The 26,646-nt window shown below is 42.2% G+C and overlaps 1 protein-coding gene across 1 annotated transcript in view; it reads left to right on the top strand.

Moving 5' to 3' along the window:
* LOC126280889 (DNA primase small subunit) overlaps window positions 1-26,646 on the top strand; it is a 104,732-nt gene that overhangs the window by 41,082 nt on the left and 37,004 nt on the right. The window contains exons 3-5 of the mRNA XM_049979802.1: window positions 4,920-5,095; window positions 5,177-5,375; window positions 22,744-22,951. Coding sequence (XP_049835759.1) covers window positions 4,920-5,095; window positions 5,177-5,375; window positions 22,744-22,951 — 583 coding nt within the window. The remainder of the gene's footprint in view (window positions 1-4,919; window positions 5,096-5,176; window positions 5,376-22,743; window positions 22,952-26,646) is intronic.

Here is a 26,646-nt window from a genome sequence, read left to right as displayed (position 1 = left end):
AGTGTATCCCAAGGGGGGGGGGGGGGGGGGGGGAGATAATAACTAAGTGGGAAGCTTCAAAATTTTTAGGCGTACATATTGAACGTAACTGAAGCTAAGAAGCACATTTTGGAGCTCCTATAACAACTAACTTTAGCCACATTTGCAGTTTGAATTATTGAGCTTTGTGGGCAGAGACACATCAGCAAATTAACATATTTTTGTGGTTCTGTGCCATGTAGAAGAAAGGAGCACTTGGATAACTCAGTCAGTGGAACACTTGCATCCGAAAAGCAAAGGTCCTGAGTTTGAGTCTCAGTGTAGCACACCAGTTTTAGTCTGCCAAAAAGTGTCAGATCAACGCACACTCTGCTGCAGTGTGAAAAATTGATTCTGGAATTATGTTGATAGTTAACATTCATTACCCCATATTAAGGTTTTCCTTGCCATAAAATGGGGTACACATGTTGCCACCATAATTTTTGATCACTTTCCCAATGATATAAAATATCTGATAGATGGCAAAACAAACAGAATAAGTTTCTCTTTTTATTTTGTAGAATAATTTCATGTTTGTAATGCGTAAAAGCTGGTGCATAGCAATTACTAATAGAATTCTGTATTAAGAGAGGGATAGAGGGAGGGAGGCAAGTGTACTAACTTACAAAGGGTCAGCATATAGTCATGTGGACATTGAACTATTATTTATGTGTGAACAGTCATTGGAATTCATCATAAAACTAATCCATGGGGAATAACCTTAGACAAAAGGCTCAGTGGAATGCAGAAGTGTGAAGCAAGAAGGAATCGTCTCATGGACACACAGTTTTGTTTCTTACTACCAACTTGATGAGTTCGAGAGGAATCAAATTGTGGCCTTTGATCGTTTCAAACAATACCACTTAAGTTAAAAGTACATCAGTTGTGCAACACTGCTGGCAATAGTGGACACATGAACCTTCTCACCCCGCAAAATATGGACATCCATGCAGCACAAATGCTTGCCAAGAGTGTCGTATTGTAAAGTGGCAGATCACATAGTTTGTACAGCACAGAAAAGAGCATTTATGTACCTGTAAGTGACAACACAAGCTGTTGTAAAACAGTTGCTATAAGTGAGGCTGAGCACACACACTTCTACACTGTCTTCCACTTATGCCCCAGTGTTGATGTGCATGGTTCAACTGGTGTCTTTGAGGATCACCGTGAGAATTGAATGGCATGCCATTTTCTTCAGCAATAAAAGCAGATTCTGCCTATGTGCAAGTAGTTGTCGTTCATGTGGATGACCGATCACCGTAGCAGTCTGATCCCTTTAACCCCCACAAACCAACCAACCAACCATGTGGATGACCTGTGCTCAGTACATGCAGAATGTAGTGCAACCAGTTCAGTTGTTCCAACAGGTTAATGCTCACTCACACACTGCATGTCAAAGTCAGTATGCTCTGCTAGAAGTGCAACTGCTTCCCTAACAGCACTATCACCAGACTTGTTTTCTATCAAACAAATCATGGGTAAGCGACTTCTGCAACTCTTCCGCCCACAACTCTTACAGAGTTATGTGAACAGGTCAGATGTGTTGAATGATCTGTCCCAAGACAGTATCAGTCACCTTTATGATTGACTACTGGCAGGCTACACTGCATGTGGACATTGAACTATTATTTATGTGTGAACAGTCATTTCAATTCATCATAAAACTAATCCATGAAAATGTCCAGATACTCTGTGACGAAAATGGTACTGAAACAGAGGATGACAGACTGAAGGCCGAAATACTAAATGCCTTTTTCCAAAGCTGTTTCACAGAGGAAGACTTCACTGTAATTCCTTCTCTAGATTGTTGCACAGATGACAAAACGGTAGACATCGAAATAGATGATAGAGGGATAGAAAAACAGTTAAAATCGCTCAAAAGAGGAAAGGCCGCTGGACCTGATGGGATACCAGTTCGATTTTACACAGAGTACGTGAAGGAACTTGCCCCCTTCTTGCAGCCGTGTACCGTAGGTCTCTAAAAGAGTGTAGCGTTCCAAAAGATTGGAAAAGGGTACAGGTCATCCACGTTTTCAAGAAGGGACATCCGATACGCAGAACTATAGACCTATATCTCAAACATTGATCAGTTGTAGAATTTTGGAACACAGAGTATAATGACTTTTCTGGAGACTAGAAATCTACTCTGTAGGAATCAGCATGGGTTTCAAAAAAGATGATCGTGTGAAACCCAGCTCGCGCTATTCGTCCATGAGACTCAGAGGGTCATAGACACGGGCTCCCAGGTAGATGCCGTGTTTCTTGCCTTCCACAAGGCATTTTATACGGTATCCCACAGTCGTTAAAGAACAAAGTAAGAGCATATGGACTATCAGACCAATTGTGTGATTGGATTGAAGAGTTCTTAGATAACAGAACACAGCATGTCATTATCAATGGAGAGAAGTCTTCCGAAGTAAGAGTGATTTCAGGTGTGCCGCAGGGGAGTGTCATAGGACCATTGCTATCCACAATATATATAAATGACCTTGTGGATAACATCGGAAGTTCACTGAGGCTTTTTACAGATGATACTTTAGTATATCAAGAGGTTGTAACAATGGAAAATTGTACTGAAATGCAGGAGGATCTGCAACGAATTGACACATGGTCCAGGGAATGGCAATTGAATCTTAATGTAGACAAGTGTAATGTGCTGCGAATACATAGAAAGAAAGATCCTTTATCATTTAGTTGCAAAATAGCAGCTCAGCAACTGAAAGCAGTTAATTCCACAAATTATCTGGGAATAGGCATTAGGAATTATTTAAAATGGAATGACCATATAAAATTAGTCGTGGGTAAAGCAGATGCCAGACTGAGATTCATTGGAAGAATTCTAAGGAAATGCAGTGCTGAAACAAAGGAAGTAGGTTACAGTACACTTGTTCGTTCACTGCTTGAATACTGCTCGCCAGTGTGGGGTCCGTACCAGATAGGGTTGATAGAAGAGATAGAGAAGATCCAATGGAGAGCAGCGCACTTCATTACAGGATCATTTAGTAATCGCGAAAGCGTTACGGAGATGATAGATAAACTCCAGTGGAAGACTCTGCAAGAGAGATGCTCAGTAGCTTGGTAAGGGCTTTTGTTGAAGTTTCAAGAACATACCTTCACCAAGGAGTCAAGCGGTATATTGCTCCCTTCTCCGTATATCTTGCAAAGAGACCATGAGGATAAAATCAGAGAGATTAGAGCCCACACAGCAGCATACCGACAATCTTTCTTTCCACGAACAATACAACACTGGAATAGAAGGGAGAACCGATAGAGGTAATCAATGTACCCTCCGCCACACACAGTCAGGTGGCTTGCGGAGTATGGATGTAGATGTAGATAGTAAAATTGGTGTTGCAGCATAGGTACATACTGTTACTGTGCAACAGTTTGAGCTATTGATCTATAAATATAACAATTCCATGTACTCCATATGTATTGTTTACAATTTTATATGAACTTGAAAAATCTTGATACACCTTTTTTTTCCTTTTTCAAAATGTAGGTTGTAGTGCAGGTTGTTTAGGGTAAAATACCTTAGGTGGCAGCCTTTCCACTTGGCATTTTATGATTACCTGTGCATTGTCATTACAATTACGCATATAATTACTCCTGTGAATATGCTAACATAATTGACAATCTGCTGTGATGGCATATGACAGGTAATGGTTTGCAATTTCATCAGTGTTCCACCCTATTTACCAGGTTCTGCATTAACATAGTCTGGGACACGTGTTTTTAAATTCTGCGTCCTCCTTAGTGATATGGTATGAACTCACCGTTTCACTTTCTGTTTCTTCATTGAATTTTGGAGCTAGGCTCATTGTTTTACTTGCCTCTTCTTGTTGTACATTGACTGTAACTCTTAACCTAGCTGTGTCTTTCTGTTCTGTATACATTATTAACATTTCAAGTGCATGTTTGTTTTTCAAATGTTCATCATATGCTTAGTTGCTTTGGACATTTGTATGGTAGCTCACACCTGATGGAACTAGCAATGTGTGTGTGTGTGTGTGTGTGCGTGTGTGTGTGTGTGTGTGTGCGTGTGTGTGTGTGTGTGTCTGTGCAATGCATTTGTGACCCAATCACTCCTGTCTACGAACAGTTAACATGGCTATATGAATATAATAACATGGCTACATGAATATAAGCATAGAAACCATTATGCCCTCTGCTTTACAAAATTTTCAATCATTGTAATTCCTCGTATTTATCTTCAACACTAATATTACTGTCTGGACAGCAGAATCATCTCCGTATCGCTATGCAATACAGCTATCTTCTAAAAGTGGTTTTCTGTTATCAGGAACCTGACTCTGGAATTACCTTCCTTCAAATTTCAAGAGAAGTTACACACCTTTCCAACTTCATACAATAGTTAATGGTATACCCTCTAACACAATAGCTATCTCTTCCACATAAGTGTATCCATCTCATTCTAGTCAACCCAGCCCTCCTTACTTGACCTCTTCTGAAAGTCTGTTCTTTCTCAGCAGGTACTACCACTATCATTTTAATCACCTTCCCTGTCATTATCCTTCTGTTTCTGATGATATTAAACGTTGTTTGAAAAGTGATGATCAAATTATTATTATTTTATTCCTCTTGTCTGGCATTATTATTTGTATTCATATTTATTCACAGATCAAAATTGAGAACATTTTGTAATAATTTTTGCTGTTTAGTTCCTAGTTAAAAGTAAGAGAGGGGGCTGGAAGGACTAATCTGGTCAGGCTAAAGAAAACTACCTGTTTTTCTCATTTGTCTTCTGTTTGTAATTTTCCACATTTTCAGATGTTTTATCCGTAATATCTGTCATATTGTAAGTAATAACTTTAATATTACAAAAAATATATATTTTTATATGTGCTCGTCATTTCAATGCGTGCTACATTCTTTTCCAGGCCTAAAGATCATCGCTCAGTTTCACTTTTTCAACCACTGGAAAAAGAACTTGTGTTTGATATTGATATGACTGATTATGATGAAGTGCGTTCATGCTGCAGTGGTGCAGATGTCTGCATTAAATGCTGGCGATTTATGAGTGTTGCTTGCAAGGTGTTAGATGCTGCCCTTAGAGGTATTATTCCGTTTCCAAAAATTTGCATATCAGAAATTAATACCTTTATAATGGCTTTAACTATGAAGTACCTCATTTCAGATGACTTTGGTTTTAAACACCTATTATGGGTTTTCTCTGGACGAAGAGGTGTCCATTGTTGGGTATGTGATGGAGCAGCACGCAAGTTAGATGCATCAGCGAGGTCTGCAGTTGCCGAGTACCTGACGCTTATATCTGGAGGAGATGGGCAAGCAAAGAAAGTGTCATTTCCAGGTGACAGACTCCACAGCTCTATCAAGTAAGTTTATTGCACAGTTTTGCTGTTTGTAACAGTTCCCCATTTTATCAAATAGCATTACAAAGCTCTCATTTTTAATTGCCTGTTGTCGTTGTCGTCTTCAGTCCCAGGACTGATTTGATGCAGCTCTTCACACTAGTATATCATGTGCAAGCCACTTTGTCTTTGCATAAGTACTGCAGCCTACATCCGTTTGAACTTGCGGACTGTTGTTGGGAGCTCAGTGATAGCTATTCTGTATGATGGCTAATAGACATCTGAAAGATGATTCAAGTTTCACCTCTTATCTCATTGTCTGCCTCTTCATAGCAGGGAACGTCCTGTTAGGCTCTTCTCTTTGTTGGTGTTGGTACTTCAGGGCTACAGAATTTAACTAGTCTGTTATTCATAGTATGGGTAAGTCAATAATGATGCGATCATCTGATTTACTTGAATTGCTAATGCTGCTTCTTCCTAATAATAATTCACTTTGTGCTAGTACGCAAAAATATGTCTGTCTGTCAACAAAACTAGACTGCAAGAGAGTGAGCGATTTGTAAGAAGTTTTATTTGTTTATCAGTCAAGCTAAGTTAAAAATTGTTTAACATATATTGTTAATGTTGCAGCTAAAGGATGCTCGTTTCATGTCTTGGGACCACTGTATAATTAAATAGTTTTGCTGCCTGAGGACTTTAAAATGCTGCCAGCACAGATGAGACAAAGGTTTTCTTTCTGTTGCACTAGCTCTTCTTTCCTGCTTGTTTGTCAACTGCAAGGGGGTTGGTATTTACAGATGATTGAGTACTGAGTCTCAGAAATTCTTCCTCCATGATTCTGCTGCTATATCTTCCCGCTATATGCTGGGAAGAGACCAGATGGGGAAACCAGTACCGGGAGGGCTTCAACCAATGAGTCGGCAGGGGAATGGGATGATGATAGCATGACCTGTGGCGTTGGCATTTCTGGCAATGTTAGCCAATGTAGGTGGACAGCATGACCTCTAGTACCATGCACTCATTGTTAGCAACATCTCGATCAGATCATGAAACTTAATCCATAAGTGTTTCAGTATTCTGCGGATAAACTTAAAATATCTTCCTGTAATGAAAATGAGTTAGTTGCACAAACGTTAATTTTTGTATCTCCTTTTCTACATAACGTACATCTGCCCAATAAAAACATAAATACAATGACAGAGAAAAAGTCCCAGCAGCAAGAAGGAGTTTTGCGAGATAAACATAAGTTAGCAGGCATGTTTCTGCATCTGAAAGACAAAGTCTATTCACATTTCGCATCAGTCATATAAGAATTATTCTAGTAATGCCACTATGAGGATGTGAATCACTTTTGTGTTAAATGCACATTGTAACAGCCATGAGTGTTAATTACTTTTGAGACTAGAAATAGTGAGTTGAGAGTGCTTTTAAGATGACGAAGATGCCTTTATCGACAGCTCACTACGTTTGAATGAGTTTGTGTAATAGGGCTATAATATGCTAGATGTTCCTTCTACAATATTGCAGAAAGACTTGGCAGGAATGTTACCTCTGTACAAGATTGCTGGCAGCACTGGTCACAAGCAGATATGGTAGCAAAAACACTGGGCTCCAGATGGCCATGTGGCACTACCAATAGGGAAGACTGTCATGTTTGGTGTATGTCTGTGGTGCATTGTACTGTGTCTGTAGCAACAATTCGAATAACAGTTGGCACCAAAGTGACAGAATCAACTCTTACAAATCTGTTCCTTCTAGGATAGTTCTGGGCCAAATGCCCTGTAGGGTGCATTCCACTGACCCCAAACCATTGCCATTTACAATTTCAGTGGTATCAAGTGAGAGCTCATTGGAGGGCAAGGTGAAGGTCTGTTGTGTTTCCTGATGAAAGCTGCCAGTGGCAGCCATTTGTTGGTTAGGAGGCCAGTTGAGGGCCTGCAACCAACCTCTCTGCTTGCTAGACACACTGGACCTACACATGAAGTCATAGTGTGGTATGTGATTTCATATGACAGTAGGAGCAGTCTTGTGGTTATCCCACACACCCTGACTTTCAAATCTGTTCATCATTCTGGTGATTTGACCTGTTGTGTTGGCGTTCATGAACAATAATCCAGGAGTATTTTCCAACAGGATAATGCTTGGCCACATACAGCCAGACCAAGGCAACATGCTCTACGGGGTGTCGACATGTTGCCTTGGTCTGTTTGATCACCAGATATGTCTCCAATTGAGCACTAATGGGACATCATTGCATAACTATTCTGGTGTCATCTCCAACTAACATGAACCACCCCTGACTTGACCATCCAAGTGCAGCAGGTATCCCACAAACTGACATCTGGCATCTGTACGACACAATGGATGCACATTTGCATGCTTGCACTCAACTTTCTTGTGGTTATACTTGTTATTGAAGTACCAGTATTTCACATTTGCAATTCTTTTCTTATGCCTACATTACTCTGTGAACGTGCAACGTTAATCACTTAAATGTGTTAAATGTATTCCCAAAATTTCATTACTCTACATTAATTATTTGTTGATGTTGGGATTTTCTTAGATCATTGTACGTAACTTTCTAGTACACAAAATTTTTTTGCTCATTACTTGCTTATGTAAGTATGTGTAAATTCACATTGTATATTTTACTTGGGAGGAGAGGAGGTTGGGCAGTGCTGAGGTCAATTACTTTCTTCACATTGTAATTCCAGGCACAGTACTCTTTGTACTCTAAGTGAATGTTGCTCTTAAGAGTTTGTAAAATTGTCGCTCCAGTAATTCATCCTATCCTCAATCAAACGACGACCTTGTCATTTAACTGTCATATTTCGTTGATGTGTGTTGAGTTCATGTGGTTCCATATTGTGTGTGAATATTAAACGCTTGCTTACTGCTTGTTGACACTTTCTTCCATCTGGTTCATCGCCTGCTTGCATCAGTTACAGTCCCCACATTGGTGCGTACTGAATAATGTCTCCCCCCCCCCCCCCCCCCCCAGTAACTCCCGCCACCTTCCTGCACTCCTTTGGTGTAATATGACATCTGCTTGCTCTGCATGACAGTTTCCCTCTTGGCATTCTTCTCATCCCCGTACTTGTAGTCAACTAACACTGTTCCCTGATTTCTCCCTGAAAATCATTGAACACGTCCTCTAGCTAAGACATTTATTGACTAATATGCAAAGTGTCACTTAAACAGCATATGACAAACTTAAACGTCATGCACATAATTGTACATAACAATAATAATAATAATAATAATAATAATAATAATAATAATAATAATAATAATAATAATAATAATGAGGTATCACTATACATTCTGTACTCGCATATAAAATTGCACATCAGTCTATACTATATGCAGGACATCACACAGTAATCAGTTAGCAAATCACCTCCATTGCTCTGGGATCAGTGTAATTCAATATTCACGAGTCGAATGGACAGTCGTGCTCCTTTATTACCTCAAAATTTAACCGTGTGTATCTTCAGAATACACCGTGTCACTTATTGTTTCTTATCATTTACACCCACTTTCAGCAAAATCATTCCACTTAATCAAAAATTAATGCTTGTTCAGACTACTATATTTCAGTGTTTTCTAAGCATTTAACCACTCACATAAAATACACTTTTGAAAATTTGTTTCCTGGCAATTTTACACTACCAGTTTTATAACTATTACAATAAACATACTTGAATTTTCTAATCTCTACTCCGTTTTGCAGCTCCCATGAGAGTAGGTTATTGTATCTCGTAAATATCACAGAGCATGTTCGTTGGAATAAGACTATGTGTAAAACTTGTAAGATCTTGATAGCAATACGGTCCTTTCACCTTTCCTGAGTTCAGGTAGTCCAGTAGATATGCATTTGGGCTCAGAATTCTCATAGTAACATATGGGTCTGTCTGCATATACTCTCCATTTCTCTGCTTTCCAATTCAGCAAAGATGACTGTCTCCAATGTAAAAATGCCTTGATTGTGTGATGTACTTCCCATAAAACTTCTTTCATTGTTCATCCTTGAAACTGAGGTTAATTAATGCGTATCTAATTTTATTTCTCAGAGTATTTCACATAAATGAAAGTGAAATGAGGCTCCTGCCTCAGTGTCTCTTCCTGTTGCGCCTCAATATCTAATAGTGTCACGTTTAGATGAAAACCAGACTTTTGCTTCTGTAAACCCCTTCGTTATACAGAAAGACATGGATGGCATCGCTGACCCTGTGAACATTGTGCATAATTCATATGATATGAATTTGAAGTTAGTGCATGCAATGCTTGCAATAGGAAAAGGAAAAAAGGCTGCTCAAACACTTTGTGATTTGATGGACCTTTCTCCTCCTCCTCCTCCCAGTAGGTTAAGCAAGTACATAAAAGTACCTTTAGGTGCTTTGACGGCTGTGTCTAAAGCATCTACGAAATGTGCAGTAGAAGAAACTGTAAATATTAGTGGAACCAGGGACATTGCTGTTGCACTTGATGGGACATGGCAATGTCGAGGGCATCATTCCTTGAAAGGTGTTCTAAGGTGTTCTCTGGAGAATGGAAAAGTTGTAGATGTTGAGTACTTATCTGAGTACTGCCAAACCTGCCATGGTAACACTGAAGGACATATTGAACATCAGTGTTCCAAGAATTATAATGGTTACAATGGAGGTATGGAGTGTGATGGAGCTCCAAACATATTTCAGAGGTTGGTGCCCATTTATAACATTAGATATACGAAATACCTAGGCAATGGGGACTCTAAAGCTTTCAATAAAATTAATGAGTTCAGTCTTTACGGTGATACCTTGGTAACAAAACTGTAGTGTTGTGGACATGTGCAAAAGAGGATGGGTGCTAGATTGAGGAAGCTACAAAGAGAAATGAAAGGAAGGTTGATATCTGATGGGAAATCTCTGTCTGACCAAGGCAGATTGACAGAAACTGAAATGGACCTCCTTCAGAGTAATTATAAACTGACCAATAGACGATCTGCACCTCTGAATGATTTTACAGCAATGAGAAAAGCTATATGTGCCACCTACTTTCATAAGTTGTCTACAGATGACCACCTGTTCATGGGCTCTGCAGATTCTTGGTGTCTTTACCAAAGAGCAAAAGAAAGTGATCAAATATACCATCATGAGCATTCTCTTCCTGAGCCTATATGAATGAAATAAAACCAATTTTTAGAGACCTGAGTGTCCCTGTTTTGCTTAGTAAATGTCTTCATGGGGACACTCAAAATACAAATGAAAGTTTCGTCCATTGCTTATGGGAAAGATTACCCAAGAATGTTTTTGTCGGATTAAATTCATTAAAAGTTGGCATACTAGATACAGTGATATGTTTCAATGATTGAGTGATAGGAAGGTTGGAAGTCCTGAGAAATTTAGGCATAAAATGTGGCTCTAATATGGACGACCAATTGCTTGCGTGTGACAGACAACGGGAGCATGAAGCTGAAAGATTCACTCTTCAAGTTACCAAAGAAGCAAGAAGTGTTAAAAGGAATGCCAAGAGGAAGCTTTGGAAGATGATGAAATGCTGCAGGATGAAGACTGTGTTTCAGGAATGTTCGGAGGCACAGTTTAATTGGACTCACATCTTCATTTGCAATTTCCCACAAGTTGTATTTTTCAGAATTCAGGTACAAATATTTCCTCAAGTTTATAAAGCATTGCTATAACCTGCAATAGTCCATACTTATGTAGTAGACCTAAGCTTTATTGCAGAATCGATTAAATTATAGAAAAAAATAACATTTTTATTAGGAAAAAAATTATAAAAATTGCAATGTAAGATGTGATATTTTTTTATCCTTGTAGTATACATAATATGTGGAATTAAATAGGTCTAGTACCACAACCATCATGTCATGCATATCTGGTAAAAATTTGGTCTCAATATTGGATTAAATGGTACCTCAGTTTGAGGAAGCATTTCGAAAAAAATAAATTGCATCAATTTCTTTGTAAGTTTTTTGATAACACTAAGCAGGTTCAAAAATATTCAAAATACTTCTAATTTGTTTACAAAGTGTGCTGCATTACCTGACATCAACAAAAAATCTGTAAAACATATACTTTATAAACAGTGCCTGAAAGAAATAGGTGATGATTTTTACATAATATTGAGCCGGAAAAGTACCGTGTATCCTTAAGCTACTAGGGTAATGTCATTTGGGGAATGGGATAACTACTTTGATGAGCTGGGCTCCAATTCTAAGACGATAATACTTTGAAAAGACTGGGTACCTAGTTTTCAAACAATGGAAAATACAGGATGGAGTGTAAGTCAGCATTTCTGCTATATGGGTACATAGTTTTGTTATGTTACTGGGAGTACTGTTGTAAGGGGCCTCCTGGATTCCTAATACAAGTCAAAGAGATATACTGTAAGAATGTTGTGACTTTCCAGTGAGAGACCCTCCAGGTCCCTCACCACTTTTTGGTGAGTAAGTGCTTGGCTACCACAGGGCCCTAGCCTTTGCAGAATTGGTTTATGCTGCAGACCTACACTTCTCTCTCTTCCCTCCTCTGACTTTCCATTAGATGGTCCCTTTGGTGCAGAACCTGCTTTATGAATTTGGTCTTGATTTCTAGTCTCACTCTCGGCACTATCTTTGCCTCCCATTAATAATTATATGGACCCCATCATTCGGTTTAACCTGCCATCTTTTCCAAATTGTACAGAAGTGCTTGTCACGCAGGGAAGGTCACCCACTGTGGTGTATGCACTGCCTCTGTGCCCTTCAACTCACCCTTCCTTCCTGTTGTAGTAGGCCCAAAACCCAGCACACTATCCATCTTGTTGGGGAGTGGGGGGTGGGGGGTGTCATCATGCACCTGCATGATAGTAGCCCCTTATCGTGCAGGGGTCACACTGTTGGTGCCTGCATTGCACACTCCCCACATATGTCATGGAGTATGTCCCTGTCATGACTGGGGCATGGGGACTCCCAACAATGGATTACAGGCCAGGTAGCCATTGCTGTGGCTGGCTGTCACCCATGGGAGGGCCCCCATTCAGACTGGATGGCACCATGGCGGATAGTTCACACATGAAGCAACTTTAATGGAAGCAACTTTAATGGAAGCAACTTTAATGGAAGCAACTTTAATGGAAGCAACTTTAATGGAAGCAACTTTAATGGAAGCAACTTTAATGGAAGCAACTTTAATGGAAGCAACTTTAATGGAAGCAACTTTAATGGAAGCAACTTTAATGGAAGCAACTCCAAATGGAAAGGCCTCATACAGAGCAACAAAGTACTACCCCAGTGCTTTCCTTTTTTCTTGCTGTGCTGTTGGAGGAAGGCAGGACTAAAAACAAAGAGCAAAATCCTCCCTGCCCCCTCCCCTCTCCCCCCACTATCTGGTATGTACGAGGGCTGATGGGGACACCTTTTTGGCCACAAAGCCTTTATTTTTTGTGGTTAACATTGAGGACAAATACGGGGAATTTGCAGTCTTCTCTTACATGAAGAGCAGTTCCATCTTCATTGAAACGTCATCTCCTGCCCAGTCACAGGTGCTGCTCTATTGTGAAAAGTTAGGTGACATTCCTATGACTGTCACTCTCCACAAGAGTCTCAATATAGTCCAGGACGTCATCTTTCACCGTGATCTTCTTCTGCAATCTGACGATAAGCTGTAGGCCAACTTAGACTGATGGGCTGTTCAGGTACAGAAAAATAGGATTTTACTATCTATAATGTTTACCCCCTCCCAACGATGTCGTCCCAGGATGTACTGTCTGCATAACTGTCTCTGCCCCCTCCCCATTTCTAGTCTTGTGTGACTTCAACACCCATAACCCTTTTGTGTGGTGGAAGAATAGTCACTGGTCATGATAAAGACATTGAAACTTTACTGGCAAAACTTGTTGTTTGCATCTTGAACTGTGATTCCCCCACACACTTCAGTGGTTCACACAGAACTTATTTGGCCGTTGATTTCTCCTTTCGTAGTCCTGGTCTTCTATTTGTCCAGATGGGTTCTTTGTAATGCTGACTGGTATCGGTTCACCTCTAGTGTCATCCGTAGCTCTCCAATGCAAGGCAGTATCGATGTGGGTGTTCAGCACACAACAGCAGCCATTCTTTTGGCAGCCAACCAAGACACCCCCTCTTCCTCAGGGTTCCCCTCTTCTCCGTCTCTGTTGGAAGATGGTACTCTGATGGAGCCGAGAGTGCATTGCAGCCATTAGAGATCGTAGGCAGGCTCCCCAATGCCATAAGTGGCACCCTTCAATGGAGCACTTTATTGCCTTTAAACGGCTCCGTGCCCGTGTTTGCTACCTCATAAAATGATGAAAGCAAGACTCCTGGGAACCAAATGTTTCCACCATTGAATCACATACCTCTCCATCACAGAGATGGGCAAAGATCAGATGACTCTACGGCTTCCAGTCCCCTACAGGCATACCAAGTATTTCCTTATATGGTGCCATTTATACAGATCCAGATGCTGTTGCCAAGCATTTTGCTGAGCATTACACTCACACATCTGCATCTAAGAACTGCCACTCCACCTTTTGGCTCATAAAACAACGGGAGGAACGAATGTGCATGTCCTTTGATATCTGCCACCTGGAGTCATATAATGCTCGATTCAGTGAATGGGAACTTTCCAGTGCCCTAGCCCATTGCCCTGATACTGCCCAAGGGCCGGACCTGCATTAACAACCACATGCTGAAACATCTCTCAGTGGATTGTCAGTACCACCTCCTTGCCCTCTTTAATCAGATCTGGAATGAGCGTGAGTTCCCATCTCAGTGGTGAGAAAGCACAATAATTCCAGTACTGAAACAGTAAGAACCTCTTCCAGATGACCAGTTATCAGCCTTACTGATGTTCTCTGTATGTTGGTTGAAAGAATGGTGAGCAAGCAGCTGTGTTGGCTACTTGATTCTCTGGGCCTTTTGGCTGCATCTCAGCGCAGTTTTCGCAAAGGCTTCTCCACTGCTGATAATTTGGTTCACCTCGAGTCCATCACCCGGATGGTCTTTGCACATTGTCAGCACCTCATTGCTGTCTTTTTAGACCTACAGGAGTCTTAAGACACAATGTAGCATCGCCACATCCTTACTATGTTACATGAGTGGGGTGCCCGGGGTACACTCCCAGTTTTTGTCAAGAACTTCCTGCCACACTGTATTCTCCAGTTTGTAGTGGATGCTTCACCCAAAGCTCCCCATATTCATGAGAATGAGGTTCAGCAGGGCTCTGTACTGAGTGTCCCTGCATTTCTGGTGGCCATCAATGGTCTAGCAGTGGTTTTGGGGTCTTAAGTATTGCCCTCCTTATATGCTGACAATTTTTGTTGTAATTATTGCTCCTGTAGTATGGTTTTGCTGAGAGTTGCGTACAAGATGCCATATGAAAGTCTTGTCATGGGCTTTTGGTTTTCAGCTGCCAAGACTCATGTCATGCACTTCTGTTGCTGTTGTACTGCCCACCCACATCCAGAGCTTTACCTAGATGATCAATTACTTCTTATAGTTCAGGCGCACCGATTTCTGGGACTAGTCTTAGATTCCTGGCTGACGTGGCTTCACCACCATCACCAACTTAAGCGAAGGTGCTGGTGATACCTCATTACACTTTGCTGCCTCAGTAACACTAGCTGTGATGCAGATTGCTCTACCCTTTTGCTGCTGTAGAAAGCCCTGATTCTATATTGATGATGAGAGTCTTTTATTTATTTATTTAATTATTGTTCCATGGGACCAAATTAAGGAGAAGTCTCCATGGTCATGGAACGAGTCAATACATGAAATTATAACACGATATTAGAAACAGATAAAATTAAATATAAAAAAACATATTCAGGTGACAAGTCGTAAGTTTAAATAAAGATAAATCAACAATGTAACACTGGAATTAGCTTAATTTTTTAGCGCTTCCAGGAGCTCCTCGACAGAATAGAAGGAGTGAGCCATGAGGAAACTCTTCAGTTTAGACTTAAAAGAGTTTGGGCTACTGCTAAGACTTTTGAGTTCTTGTGGTAGCTTATTGAAAATGGATGCAGCAGAATACTGCACTCCTTTCTGCACAAGAGTCAAGGAAGTGCATTCCACAAAGTGGACCTCATTCATCAATATGAGGTCTAGCTTGGGACAGGAGCCTTACAAACTAGCCCTGTGAACAGCCTGTTAGTCGAGGCTGGAGTCTCTCCATTACCTATCAGGCACCAACAACCGCAACTGAATTATGCTAGATGCATTCATAGCTTCCCTGAGCATTCCAACTAATGTGTCCTTTTCCCTGGAAGGAAACTCCACCTCCCTCAACCGTGGCACAGAGTGAGGTTACAATCACTGAACACCTCCAGTGTTCGGAACTGTAACTTCCTCCACTGTCGCCTCTGGTCGGGGGAACATAGCTTCTGCCCCCATGGCTTGTGCCCTGACCTCAGATTTGCCTCGAAGTCTCCTTTGGTCCTACATGATGTAATATTCCTGGCCTACTCTGTGCAGCCCCCAAGGATCAAATCGCGTTACATAACTTGTAGGAACATGAAACGTATTGACCTTGACGCTCTAACAGCCGATTGCTCAGAAATCTCATGGCATCAAATAATCAGAGAACCTACAATCGACGGCAAAATTAATGAACTTGGTGATAAACTCACTGCCCTCTATGACAAACATGCACCTGTGCGCACAGTCCGTGTAAGAAAATCTCCTGCTCCATGGCTGACAGCTGAATTTACGTCAAATGATGACTAATAGGGATGCTGCCCACAGGCGTTTCAAGGCAGATCCGAAACCCGAACGTTTTGAAGAATATAGAAAGCTACGGAACAGAGTGAAACAATGCATTCGCAATGCCAAAATCAGGCACGCTCGCTCCCTTGTATGCAGCGATCTGACACCCACGACTCTATGGAAGAATCTCCGTAGCTTGGGGGTCGGAAAGGCAAAATCGGAAACTACTTTTCATGTGTCAGCTAACGAATTAAATGAATTCTACTCTGCACCTCTGAATACCAGCACGGCTGATAATTACCGTCCACAAGAATCCCCAAACAGGATAACTAACAACGATACCTTCCATCTAAAACATGTAACAACAAATACGGCAAGAAAAGCAATAATGAGAATCTCTTCTGATGCAATAGGCAACGACAGTATCGGTATAACCATGATTAAGAATGTTGCCGATATCTTAGTACCTGTCTTAACTGACATATTTAATTTTTCCCTCGTGAACGGAATATACCCCACTGCATGGAAAAGAAGCATAATTCGACCCATCCCTAAGGTCGAAAACCCGCAACTGCCTAGTGATTACCGACCAATTAGCATACTGCCTGCTGTTTCCAAAGCACTGGAATATATTGTTCATGACCAAATCACTGAACACTTGCATGAATTCAGTTTATATGACAAATTTCAATCCGGTTTCCGTAAACATCACAGCACAAACACTGCTCTAATTAAAGTAACTGATGACCTGAAATATGCCATCGACAACGAAAGGCAACAATATTGACGCTACTGGACTTCAGCAAAGCTTTTGACACTGTTAACTTTGACATATTACTCAGAAAAATGCAACAGCTTAATCTCTCTGATAGTGCAATGAGATGGTTTGAAAGCTACTTAAAAGACAGACAGCAATGTGTTGTCTGCGCAAATGAAAAATCTTCCTGGAAACATGTTTCTTCGGGAGTGCCACAAGGATCAGTCCTAGGACCACTTTTGTTTTTCTTTATATGTCAACGATATTTCGTCGGTTTTGTCCTCCTGTAAACATCATTTCTATGCCGACGACCTCCAGCTCTACCTAAGCGTCAGACCTGAAGACGTAAACACTGCTATCGCTCTGATGAATGATGATCTGTCTTCAGTAGTGACATGGGCGAAAAACCTGGGGCTTAAATTAAATGCAAAAAAGACGCAAGTAATCTTAATAGCCCATCAGAAATTAATAAGTTCAGATTTCCGCGAACGGCTACCTCCTATTCTGCTCGAAGGTACTCCAATACCATATCAGAAAACAGTGAAGAACTTGGGTGTAACTTTGGACGAGCATCTCAACTGGGCGGAGAATACAGTCGCAGTGTGCCGAAAGACGTCTGCTTGTCTCTATGCTCTCAAAAAGTTTCGGAACGTATTCCCACAGGACTTGAAACACCAGCTCGTGCAAGCACTCGTTCTACCGAACCTCCACTATTGTGATGTAATTCAACAAGGCATGAGTAGTGAAAACAAAAGACGGCTAGAGCTAACCATGAATGCCTGTGTGCGTTACACCTGCAACATTCGCCGATATGATCATGTTAGTGCTTCATACTCCGAGCTAGGGTGGCTGCGGCCGGACAAACTGCGTGACTACCACACTCTATGTCTACTTCACCGACTCCTCATCGCGCAAGCACCCCAGTACCTAGCTTCAGAGATTAAAAACCTGTCATGCCATCATAATCGAAACACGAGGTCACTCTTATCTGGTATCCTAACTGTGCCCACTCACAAAACAAAAACTTTTGCAAACTCCTTCTCAGTTGCCACTGTCCGCCTCTGGAACAAATTGCCCCTTACCTTGAGGAAAATTCAATCTCCTGTTGCTTTTAAGAAGAAGTTGAAGCATTTCCTACTATCATCCGCATAAAATTCTCCACAAAATTAATGTGCAAGGCCAATCCTCTCATCTGTCAAATAGCAAAGCTAGCGTCTCCTATCTTGCTGCTGAGATGCCTTCCTCTTCATCTATCTCTATTAGCCACGCAGTCTCCTTTTCCTTTATATTTTCCTTAATTATGTTTCATCATGTCTCTCTATTCTTCTCCTCCCTTCACCATGAGTCTCCTTCATACTCCCTGCTGCCAGCACTCCTATCTTAAATCTTTCTCTTCAATAATGTATTTTTCGAGGTGTACCTTTCTAATTGTTTATCTCACTTTTTGTATTAGATGTAGTTTAACATGCCTACTGAAACATATGACTGTAAAATAAGTAGAATGCCTGGTTAGATGTAAGAGAGGGCCTGATGGCCCTAATCTTGCCAGGTTAAATAAATAAATAAATAAATATTCCACTGACCCCATGATTTTTCGCCACTTGTTCTTGGCTGTCATTGAGAAGTACCCTGGTTGGGAAGCAGTGTTCACTGATGGTTCAACAGTTTACGGATGAAGAGGTTTTGCATACACACATGCACAGTGTAGTGAACTCCACTCTCTCCCACACAGCTGCAGTGTCTTCGCTGTTGAATTGATGGCCATTAAATTCATCCTTATCCATGTTCGTTCTTGCACTGGCAAGAGTATCCTACTCTGTGGTGACTCCCTTAGCAGCCTTCAGGCTATAGACAAGTGCTACACTCCACACCCACTGGTTGGAGCTATCCAGGATCTAGTCTCTGACCTCCATCAAGCTGAGTGGCCAGTTATTTTCCTTTGGACCCCGTCATGTTGGGATTTCGGGAAATGAACGAGCTGACTGGTTGGCCAAGCTGGCCACCAGGATGCCAATTCTGGAAATGGGGGTCCCAGAACTGAACCTTTGCTCATTTATACGTCATTGATAGCTGGAAGTCTGGAACTCAGAATGGTGTGCCCTGATATCCCCAAACAAACTGAGGACAATAAAGGAGACCATGACCATGTGGCTTTCTTCCCTGATTGTTTCTTACAGGGAATCCACCGTCCACTGTAGACTCCACAGTGGTCACATTTGGCTGATCCATGGTCACATTCTCAAGCATGAGGATCTCCCTCGCTGCTGATACCAAGCCCACGCGGCAATGGTCCACTTGCTCATAGACTGCAATAGTTTGGCTGCTTTGAGACTGCATCTTGATCTTCCTGATAAGCTCCCCATAGTGCTAGCAGATAACACCAACTCAGCTGGCTTGGTGTTTCCTGCAAAGGTGGATTCTATCCATCCCTTTAAGGAAGGGCTTTTTGGTGCCATTGACTGCCTATGGGGTTGCAGGGGCACCTCTCTTCCCCCCCCCCCCCCCCCTCCCCCTCTTCTCCTGGTGGCCCAGCCTAGCCTCTGCTGTTTCCACCTTTTCTTTCTCTTTAGCGATTTTGTGTTTTTGGCATTAAAGCCTTCTCTTCACTGATTTTTAACAACTTGTTTGTGCTGTCTTTTTTCCTTGGCTTTACTTCTGTTTTTTATTGTGTTGGCTACACACAGGCTTTCCACAATTTGCCTTTCACCTCCTACTTTTGACGACTACACCTGCAGTTAATGGATGAAGGGCTGATGATCTTGCAGTTCAGTCCCTTTCACTCCAAACCAACCAACCATCCAGTGGGACAGATTGAAGAGAACTATAGGAATTGGCAGGGGAGACCATTTGTAAAGTGTACTTGTGGTTACACATCTCAGCTATCCTGCTACTTACTAGCAGGTCTACTGCTAATTTTCAGGGACAGCCAATGACTGAAACCATATAAACTGTGGAAAGTTTTAACTGTATGTCAGTATCTGTTCTAGCTGTTAAGTACTACAGAAGAACTTGTATAGATGTTGAGAACCAAAGACCACTCAAATGTGTCCAATCAGAACTAAAAAGAATTAACTAGCTCCCAGTACAGAAATGGAAAGAATTTGGAGTCCTGAATTTTTCAAAGAAGAGAGGAATGTAACAGCATGGGACTAGGCTACAGGACTCGACGCTGTAAAGAAGCACTTGCAGCAATACGTTGTCACAAAATTGCACCGTGCCACCCACCTGCCGATTAATCCCCAGCTAGTTAACAGCCAGACACACTTCAGCATGTAGCATATGTGACATTTGTAGCAGCTACATCACAACAAACCCCCCTTGGAGCACATAAATACTGACTGTGCTGCCAGGCAAGTCATCAAATCAGTGAGTCATAAGAGTTGACATCCACACAGTGTCATCATGTGCTGTGAGGCTGCTTTGCTCCACACTCATTTGACAGGGGATCCAGCCGCCACCTCATGGCCCAAAAGTCAAACTAACATCCAATGAGCCACTGGGGCATCAGCTACCACTGGCCACCCTTCAGCATAGTGGAAAACAACCAAAAACCAATAATCACTGTCTTCACTTTTGTGTCATTTGCTTGATCTCTAGTCTTTAACTGTACATAAATGAGTGATGATTCTACAGATAGTTTAAGAATCTATACTCACTGCAGCCTCACTACAGAAAAGTAAAGTTCCGCATTAGACAATAACAACAGAAGTGATTGTCAGTGATATCAGGAAAGTACACACCAAAGTCCAAAGAAAATTAGGTACAATAATCACTGAAGTACAAGTACACAGTTGCATGGAGTCCCCCGGAAGATTGCCATTAGCTGCTGGGCATCATAGCAGAGCTATACAGTGCGCTGCAGACTTGGCAGATGCTCCAACTCAGGGGTTGTTGACAGTGTCTGGCTCAAGTGGTCTGGAGCACAGCTGTGACTGCAACTGGTTACTGGAGGTTGTACCACAGCTTAACTACACTACACCAGAGGAGTACCCGCAGGCTCTTGATGGCCATGCGACCCACAGATGCAAGCTCATCCCCACTACCAGTGCCGCTGTAATGGCTGCGCATACTGCCTATGACTAATGGTTCCTTGGGGTGCCTGCTAGCATTAATCCTGTAAATAGTTTGTTTGAAATCAGCACCAAACCCAAACACACGATGTTCTAACAAGGTGTGTAACTGCCTTCCGAGATGGACCACTTATCAGTTAAGGGCCAGCAACCTGAATGACACAGGTGTTGTGCTGGGAAGGCTGACTATCAATGGCCCTGCCCTGTGTGCGCTACAGTCTCATACCTTAAAAGTTGAAGCAAAAGGTCACTCTCCACAGTAATGAGAACTACTATGACATGGAGTCTGACTGGGACACAGTTAAGTAGAGGGTGCCGCACAGGTCAGTGCTGAGACCACTGCTAGTGAAGGATGTTGAATGTAACATAGAAGATGCATCAAATAATGCCGTTAAAGACAAATCATGGCTTGTAGAAAATAAATTGATGCTAAATCACAGTATGACTCAGTTTTCAGTTTCCAAAACACAATTCAACTGAAACTTATATTTTGATTTCAAATAATGGGCATAGGATTAGTGAGTCTGAACATTCCAATTTCCTAGGCGCTAAGATGGATGGTAAGCTGTCATGGAAAGCTCATGTTCAGAGTCTTGTTCAGAAATTGAATACCACTAATTTACTATTAGAACACAATCTGCAGTACGTGATAATCCAACATAAAAATTAATCTACTTAGCTTATTTTTAGCTGGAATGACATTTTCATCTGCAGCAGAGTGTGCACTAATATGAAACTTCCTGGCAGATTAAAACTTTGTGCTGGACCGAGACTCGAACTCAGGGCCTTTGCCTTTCGTGCGCAAGTGCTCTACCAATTGAGCTACCCAAGCACGACTCACCCCTCATCATCACAGCTTTACCTCTGCCAGTACCCATCTCCTACCTTCCAAATTTTACAGAAGCTCTCCTGCGTATCTTGCAGAACTAGCACTCCTGAAAGAAAGGGTATTGCGGAGACATGGCATAGTCACAGCCTGGGGGATGTTTCCAGAATGACATTTTCACTCTGCAGTGGAGTGTGCACTGATATGAAACTTCCTGGCAGATCGAGACTCGAACTAGGGACCTTTGCCTTTCGCAGGCAAGTGCTCTACAAAGGTAGGAGATGAGGTACTGGCAGAAGTAAAGCTGTGACGACGGGGCGTAGCTCATTTGGTAAAGCACTTGCCTGCGAAAGGCAAAGGTCCTGAGTTCGAGTCTCCGTCTGGCAAACGGTTTTATTCTGCCAGTAGGTTTCTTATTTTTAGCTGCTTATGGCATGTGGCAGTATATTCTGGGATAGCTTAGTCGCGAATGGTATTTTTTGCTGAGAAACAGGCAGTTTGAGTAATTAGTGGAGTACATTTGTAAACCTCTTGTCAACTCGTGAGTAGGAGATTTGGATTCCTCTCATATGTATTTTCATTAATGTCTTTCATTGTTAACAGTACATGCTTATTTCCAAGTATTAGCAGCTTTCACTCGTTTAATACTAGGCAGATATCCAATTTGGATCACATCTCATTGACTTTCATGCAGAAAGATAGTGTGTATTCTGCTGCTTCCACTTTCAATAAGTTATCATAAGAATTAAAGAATCTTAGCAGTAGTCCATGCAGTTTCAAGTCTAAACTGAATAATTTCCTCATGACTCATTCACTCTATTCGTTTGGAGCATTCCTGAAAAAATTGAGCAACTTCCTATGTTACAGTGTTAATTGCATTCGGGCCAGAGGGGGATGCAACATCATACTGACCATGCTGCCAAGATCTTTGTAAATTTGTTAGTTATCAATAAAGTATAACTTTATAAAATATTAATAAAAATTTCCGAAGAAAATTTATTATAGGTGCCAATGACATTGTTTATTTTTAGGCGTGCTATAACTTTCATTGAACAACAGTTCATGGAGATATGTATTGATGAACAAGATATCCTGGGTCCACCAGAAGCCATAAGGAAATTTTTAGCAATTCTGGATGAACAGATGAGGCAGGATGTGGAGAAGGAATTTCAAAAATTGTCTACTTCCCGGGAACGTTGGGATGCTTTTACAAAGTACATCAAACAACAGCAGGAGCAGGTAATTATCATAAGTGTATCCTAGATGCACAAAAAATTAATATTTACTATCAAAGAGATAGAGGGGCTGGCCAGTACTTACCTCAGCTCAGTACAGCCTATAGAAACACAAAAAACAACCAAAAATTTAAGTTCCTAGCTTTCGGAATAAATGTTCCTTCATCAGGGAGGAGAGAGGGGAAAGAAAGGGAAGAAGGGAAAGTGGATTTAGTTACTCACAACCCAGGTTATGAAGCAACAGGGAAAGGAGAACAGGGAAGGTAGCAAGGATGTAGGCATGGTTGTCAGAGGGAAGCCAAAGATATTCTACTGCAGGTACTGTGCCAGCTTCAAACCAAAGAGGATGCATACAGAAGTAAAGAGGTGTATAGTATAAAGATGTAGGATGGAAAGATGCATGAATGGCTAAAGAGGAAAGGGAAAGAGGAGAAGATTGAAAAGTAAATGGGAGTGAGATTGTTTAATGTAGGTTCAGTCCAGGGGGATGGCGGGATGAAAGGATGTACTGGAGTGCAAGTTCCCATCTCCGCAGTTCAGAGGGACTGGTGTTGGGTGGGAGAAGCCAAATGGCACATACAGTGTAGCAGGTTCCTAGGTCCCTAGAATTATGCTGGAGATTCCATAGTTTTAACGTTCGTTATTCGCTGTTTTCCAGCCAACAATCACTGCCAACAATCTCTTCTACACCTATCAGTATCATCCAATTCCGTTGATTTCGTGTTGCTGGTGATATTTTTGTGCCATTGCCTATCTTTCTCTGCCACAGGAAACATTTTTTGGAACATTTCTGCGCCACCCGAGAACCTTTTTGCGGCACGCGCGAACTTTTTTGCGCACGCACGATCTTTTTTGCGGCACGCGCGAACTTTTTTGCGCACGCACGATCTTTTTTGCGTCACGCGCGATCTTTTTTTCGCTACTCGCTATCTCTGTTTTTGAGCAGCGTGTGTTCTTTTTCCCCTGATCTGGACATACTTGCTTGGTTTGGTCAACTTTTTCCGTATTTTTCTTATTTGGTGGTCTTTCTTTGGTATTTAACGTTACCAACACAATTTCTTTCTTTCTCGCCCTTCCTTCCGTGTTTTATTCCTTCTTATGATTACTATTCTAACTTTAGTTATTTAATTTTCCTACCCACCAGTTACCCACTATGTACCCTAATCCTATACCACATTATTTACATTCATTCCGGAAACATGCATTTACCGTAGCCAAACTGCAATCCCACATACTTTTCCTCCGTTCCTGCTTAACCTTTGGAATTACCACTAAAGGACTTACCTTAAAAGTTCCCATCTCTGGGTGCAATTCCTCCTTCCACCAATCTCTCCTGGACTTCCAGAACCTTCAATCCTTAGCCCTTACCCAACTTGTCCTGAATCTCTACACTACTTCATGTAACCACCACTCCGAACAGCTCCTATCTCTCTTCAAAGTCCTCCACCTCTCAAACCCTTGCTTGGAGAACACACTCAGGAACATCATCCTAGAAGCCAGCCGCAAACTTGAGTCCCATGCCACACACCACCTGAAAAAACTATCCACAGTGCTAGTGCAACACCTAAGAAGTGGGGTCCCTCTCCCTATCCCTCACAAACACCAACCACAACAGAACCGTCAACAAACCCCCCTCATAGCCAACAAACCTAGCCCAGCCACCCTACTCAATCTCCCCATCCTAGCACATACCCCACACAGACCAAATCTCAACTATAACCACAGTCAAATGCCACATATCACCAACTCCAATTCAGTTCTAAACCTCTCATCCAGATCCCTCTCTCCTCAAGAGACATCTGTTCTATCAAAAGGCTTAACCTTTAGCCCCACACCTAAATTCAACCACACTGCCCTGGTTAAAGATCTCCTCTCTTTCACCCGGAACCTCAACTGGAAATATCACTTCACCACCCAAACACAGCCCCCAAATACTAGACCCAGTGTTGAACCTTGTTTAGAACAGTTCCGACCGCCTTCTCAAAGGGATCCTCCTCCCCTCCCCCAAAACCATCCCTTGCAGACATTTCAGGAATTCCTCACATCCAGTGTTGCCTCCCAGTCCTTCTTGAACAACATCCCGACAACCCCAACATCACCCCAGCTGAATCCCGTGCCATTAAGCAGCTGAAAACAGACCGCTCTATTGTAATCCTTCCGGCGGATAAAGGCTCCACAACTGTGGTACTTGACCGTGTGGAGTATGTGGCAGAAGGACTGCGTCAACTCTCCGACACCTCAACCTACAAAGCTGTTACCCAGGATCCCATTCCCTCCATTCAGACTGAGCTGCAGAAAATCCTAAAAATCCAAGGTCCCTCACAAGGCCTCACAATGGCTTCCATAGACTTACTCACTCCACCTGAGCCACATACCCCTACCTTCTACCTATTACCCAAAATCCACAAAGAGAACCATCCTGGCCGTCCCATTGTAGCAGGCTTCAAAGCCCCAACAGAACGTATCTCAGCTCTGGTAGACCAACACCTCCAACCTATCACCTGCAGACTCCCATCCTACATCAAGGACACAAACCACTTCCTAGAACGCCTCAAATCCATTCCCACTCCTCTCCCACCTGAAACCTTTCTTGTCACCATAGATGCTACATCCCTTTACACAAACATCCCACACACCCATGGTCTCTCTGCCCTTGAGCACTACCTCTCCCACCGCCCACCCGAAGATCTTCCAAAAACCTCGTTCCTTATCACACTTACCAACTTCATCCTCACCCATAATTACTTCACTTTTGAAGGCCAGACCTACAAACAAATCAGGGGAACTGCCATGGGAACCAGGATGGCTCCATCCTATGCCAACCTCTTCATGGGCCGCATGGAGGAGGCTTTCCTGAAGACCCAACAGCTGCTTCCCCTGGCCTGGTATAGGTTTATAGATGACATCTTTGTGGTCTGGACTCATGGTGAAGAAACACTCCTTAATTTCCTCCATAACCTCAACTCCTTTTCGAACCTGAATTTCACCTGGTCCTTCTCCAAAACCAAAGCCACCTTCCTGGATGTTGACCTTCATCTTGTTGAAGCTCACATCCACACCTCTGTCCATATCAAACCCACCAACAAACAACAGTACCTTCACTTTGATAGCTGCCATCCATTCCACATCAAACGCTCCCTTCCCTACAGCCTAGGTATTCGTGGCAAACGCATCTGCTCCAGTGACGAATCCCTCAACAATTACACCAATAACCTGACCAGTGCTTTCCTCTCCCGCAACTATCCACAAACAGATCTCCCGAGCAATACATTCCTCCCCGTCCAACAACAATATTCCTACCCTCAGACCACACAGAAGCATCCCCCTTGTTACAAAAATATTATCCTGGCCTCGAATACATCAATAAATTACTCCGCCAGGGATATGACTTTCTCAAGTCAACCCCTGAAATGAGATCATCCCTTGACAAAATTCTCCCCACACCACCCAGAGTTGCCTTTCGTCGTCCCCCTAACCTCCGTAACATCCTTGTTAAACCCTGCAATATTCCCAGACTACCTTCTCTACCCAGCGGTTCCTACCCCTGTAACCGACCCCGCTGCAAAACCTGCCCCATGCATCCCCCCACAACCACCTACTCCAGCCCCGCTACTAGGAAAACATACACAATTCAAGGCAGGGCCACGTGTGAGACTACACATGTCATTTATCAGCTGACATGCCTGCACTGCACAGCCT

Source organism: Schistocerca gregaria, chromosome 1 (assembly GCF_023897955.1).
Source record: "Schistocerca gregaria isolate iqSchGreg1 chromosome 1, iqSchGreg1.2, whole genome shotgun sequence".
Classification (NCBI taxonomy): Eukaryota; Metazoa; Arthropoda; class Insecta; order Orthoptera; family Acrididae; genus Schistocerca; species Schistocerca gregaria.
This window is presented reverse-complemented; position numbering and strand designations above follow the sequence as displayed.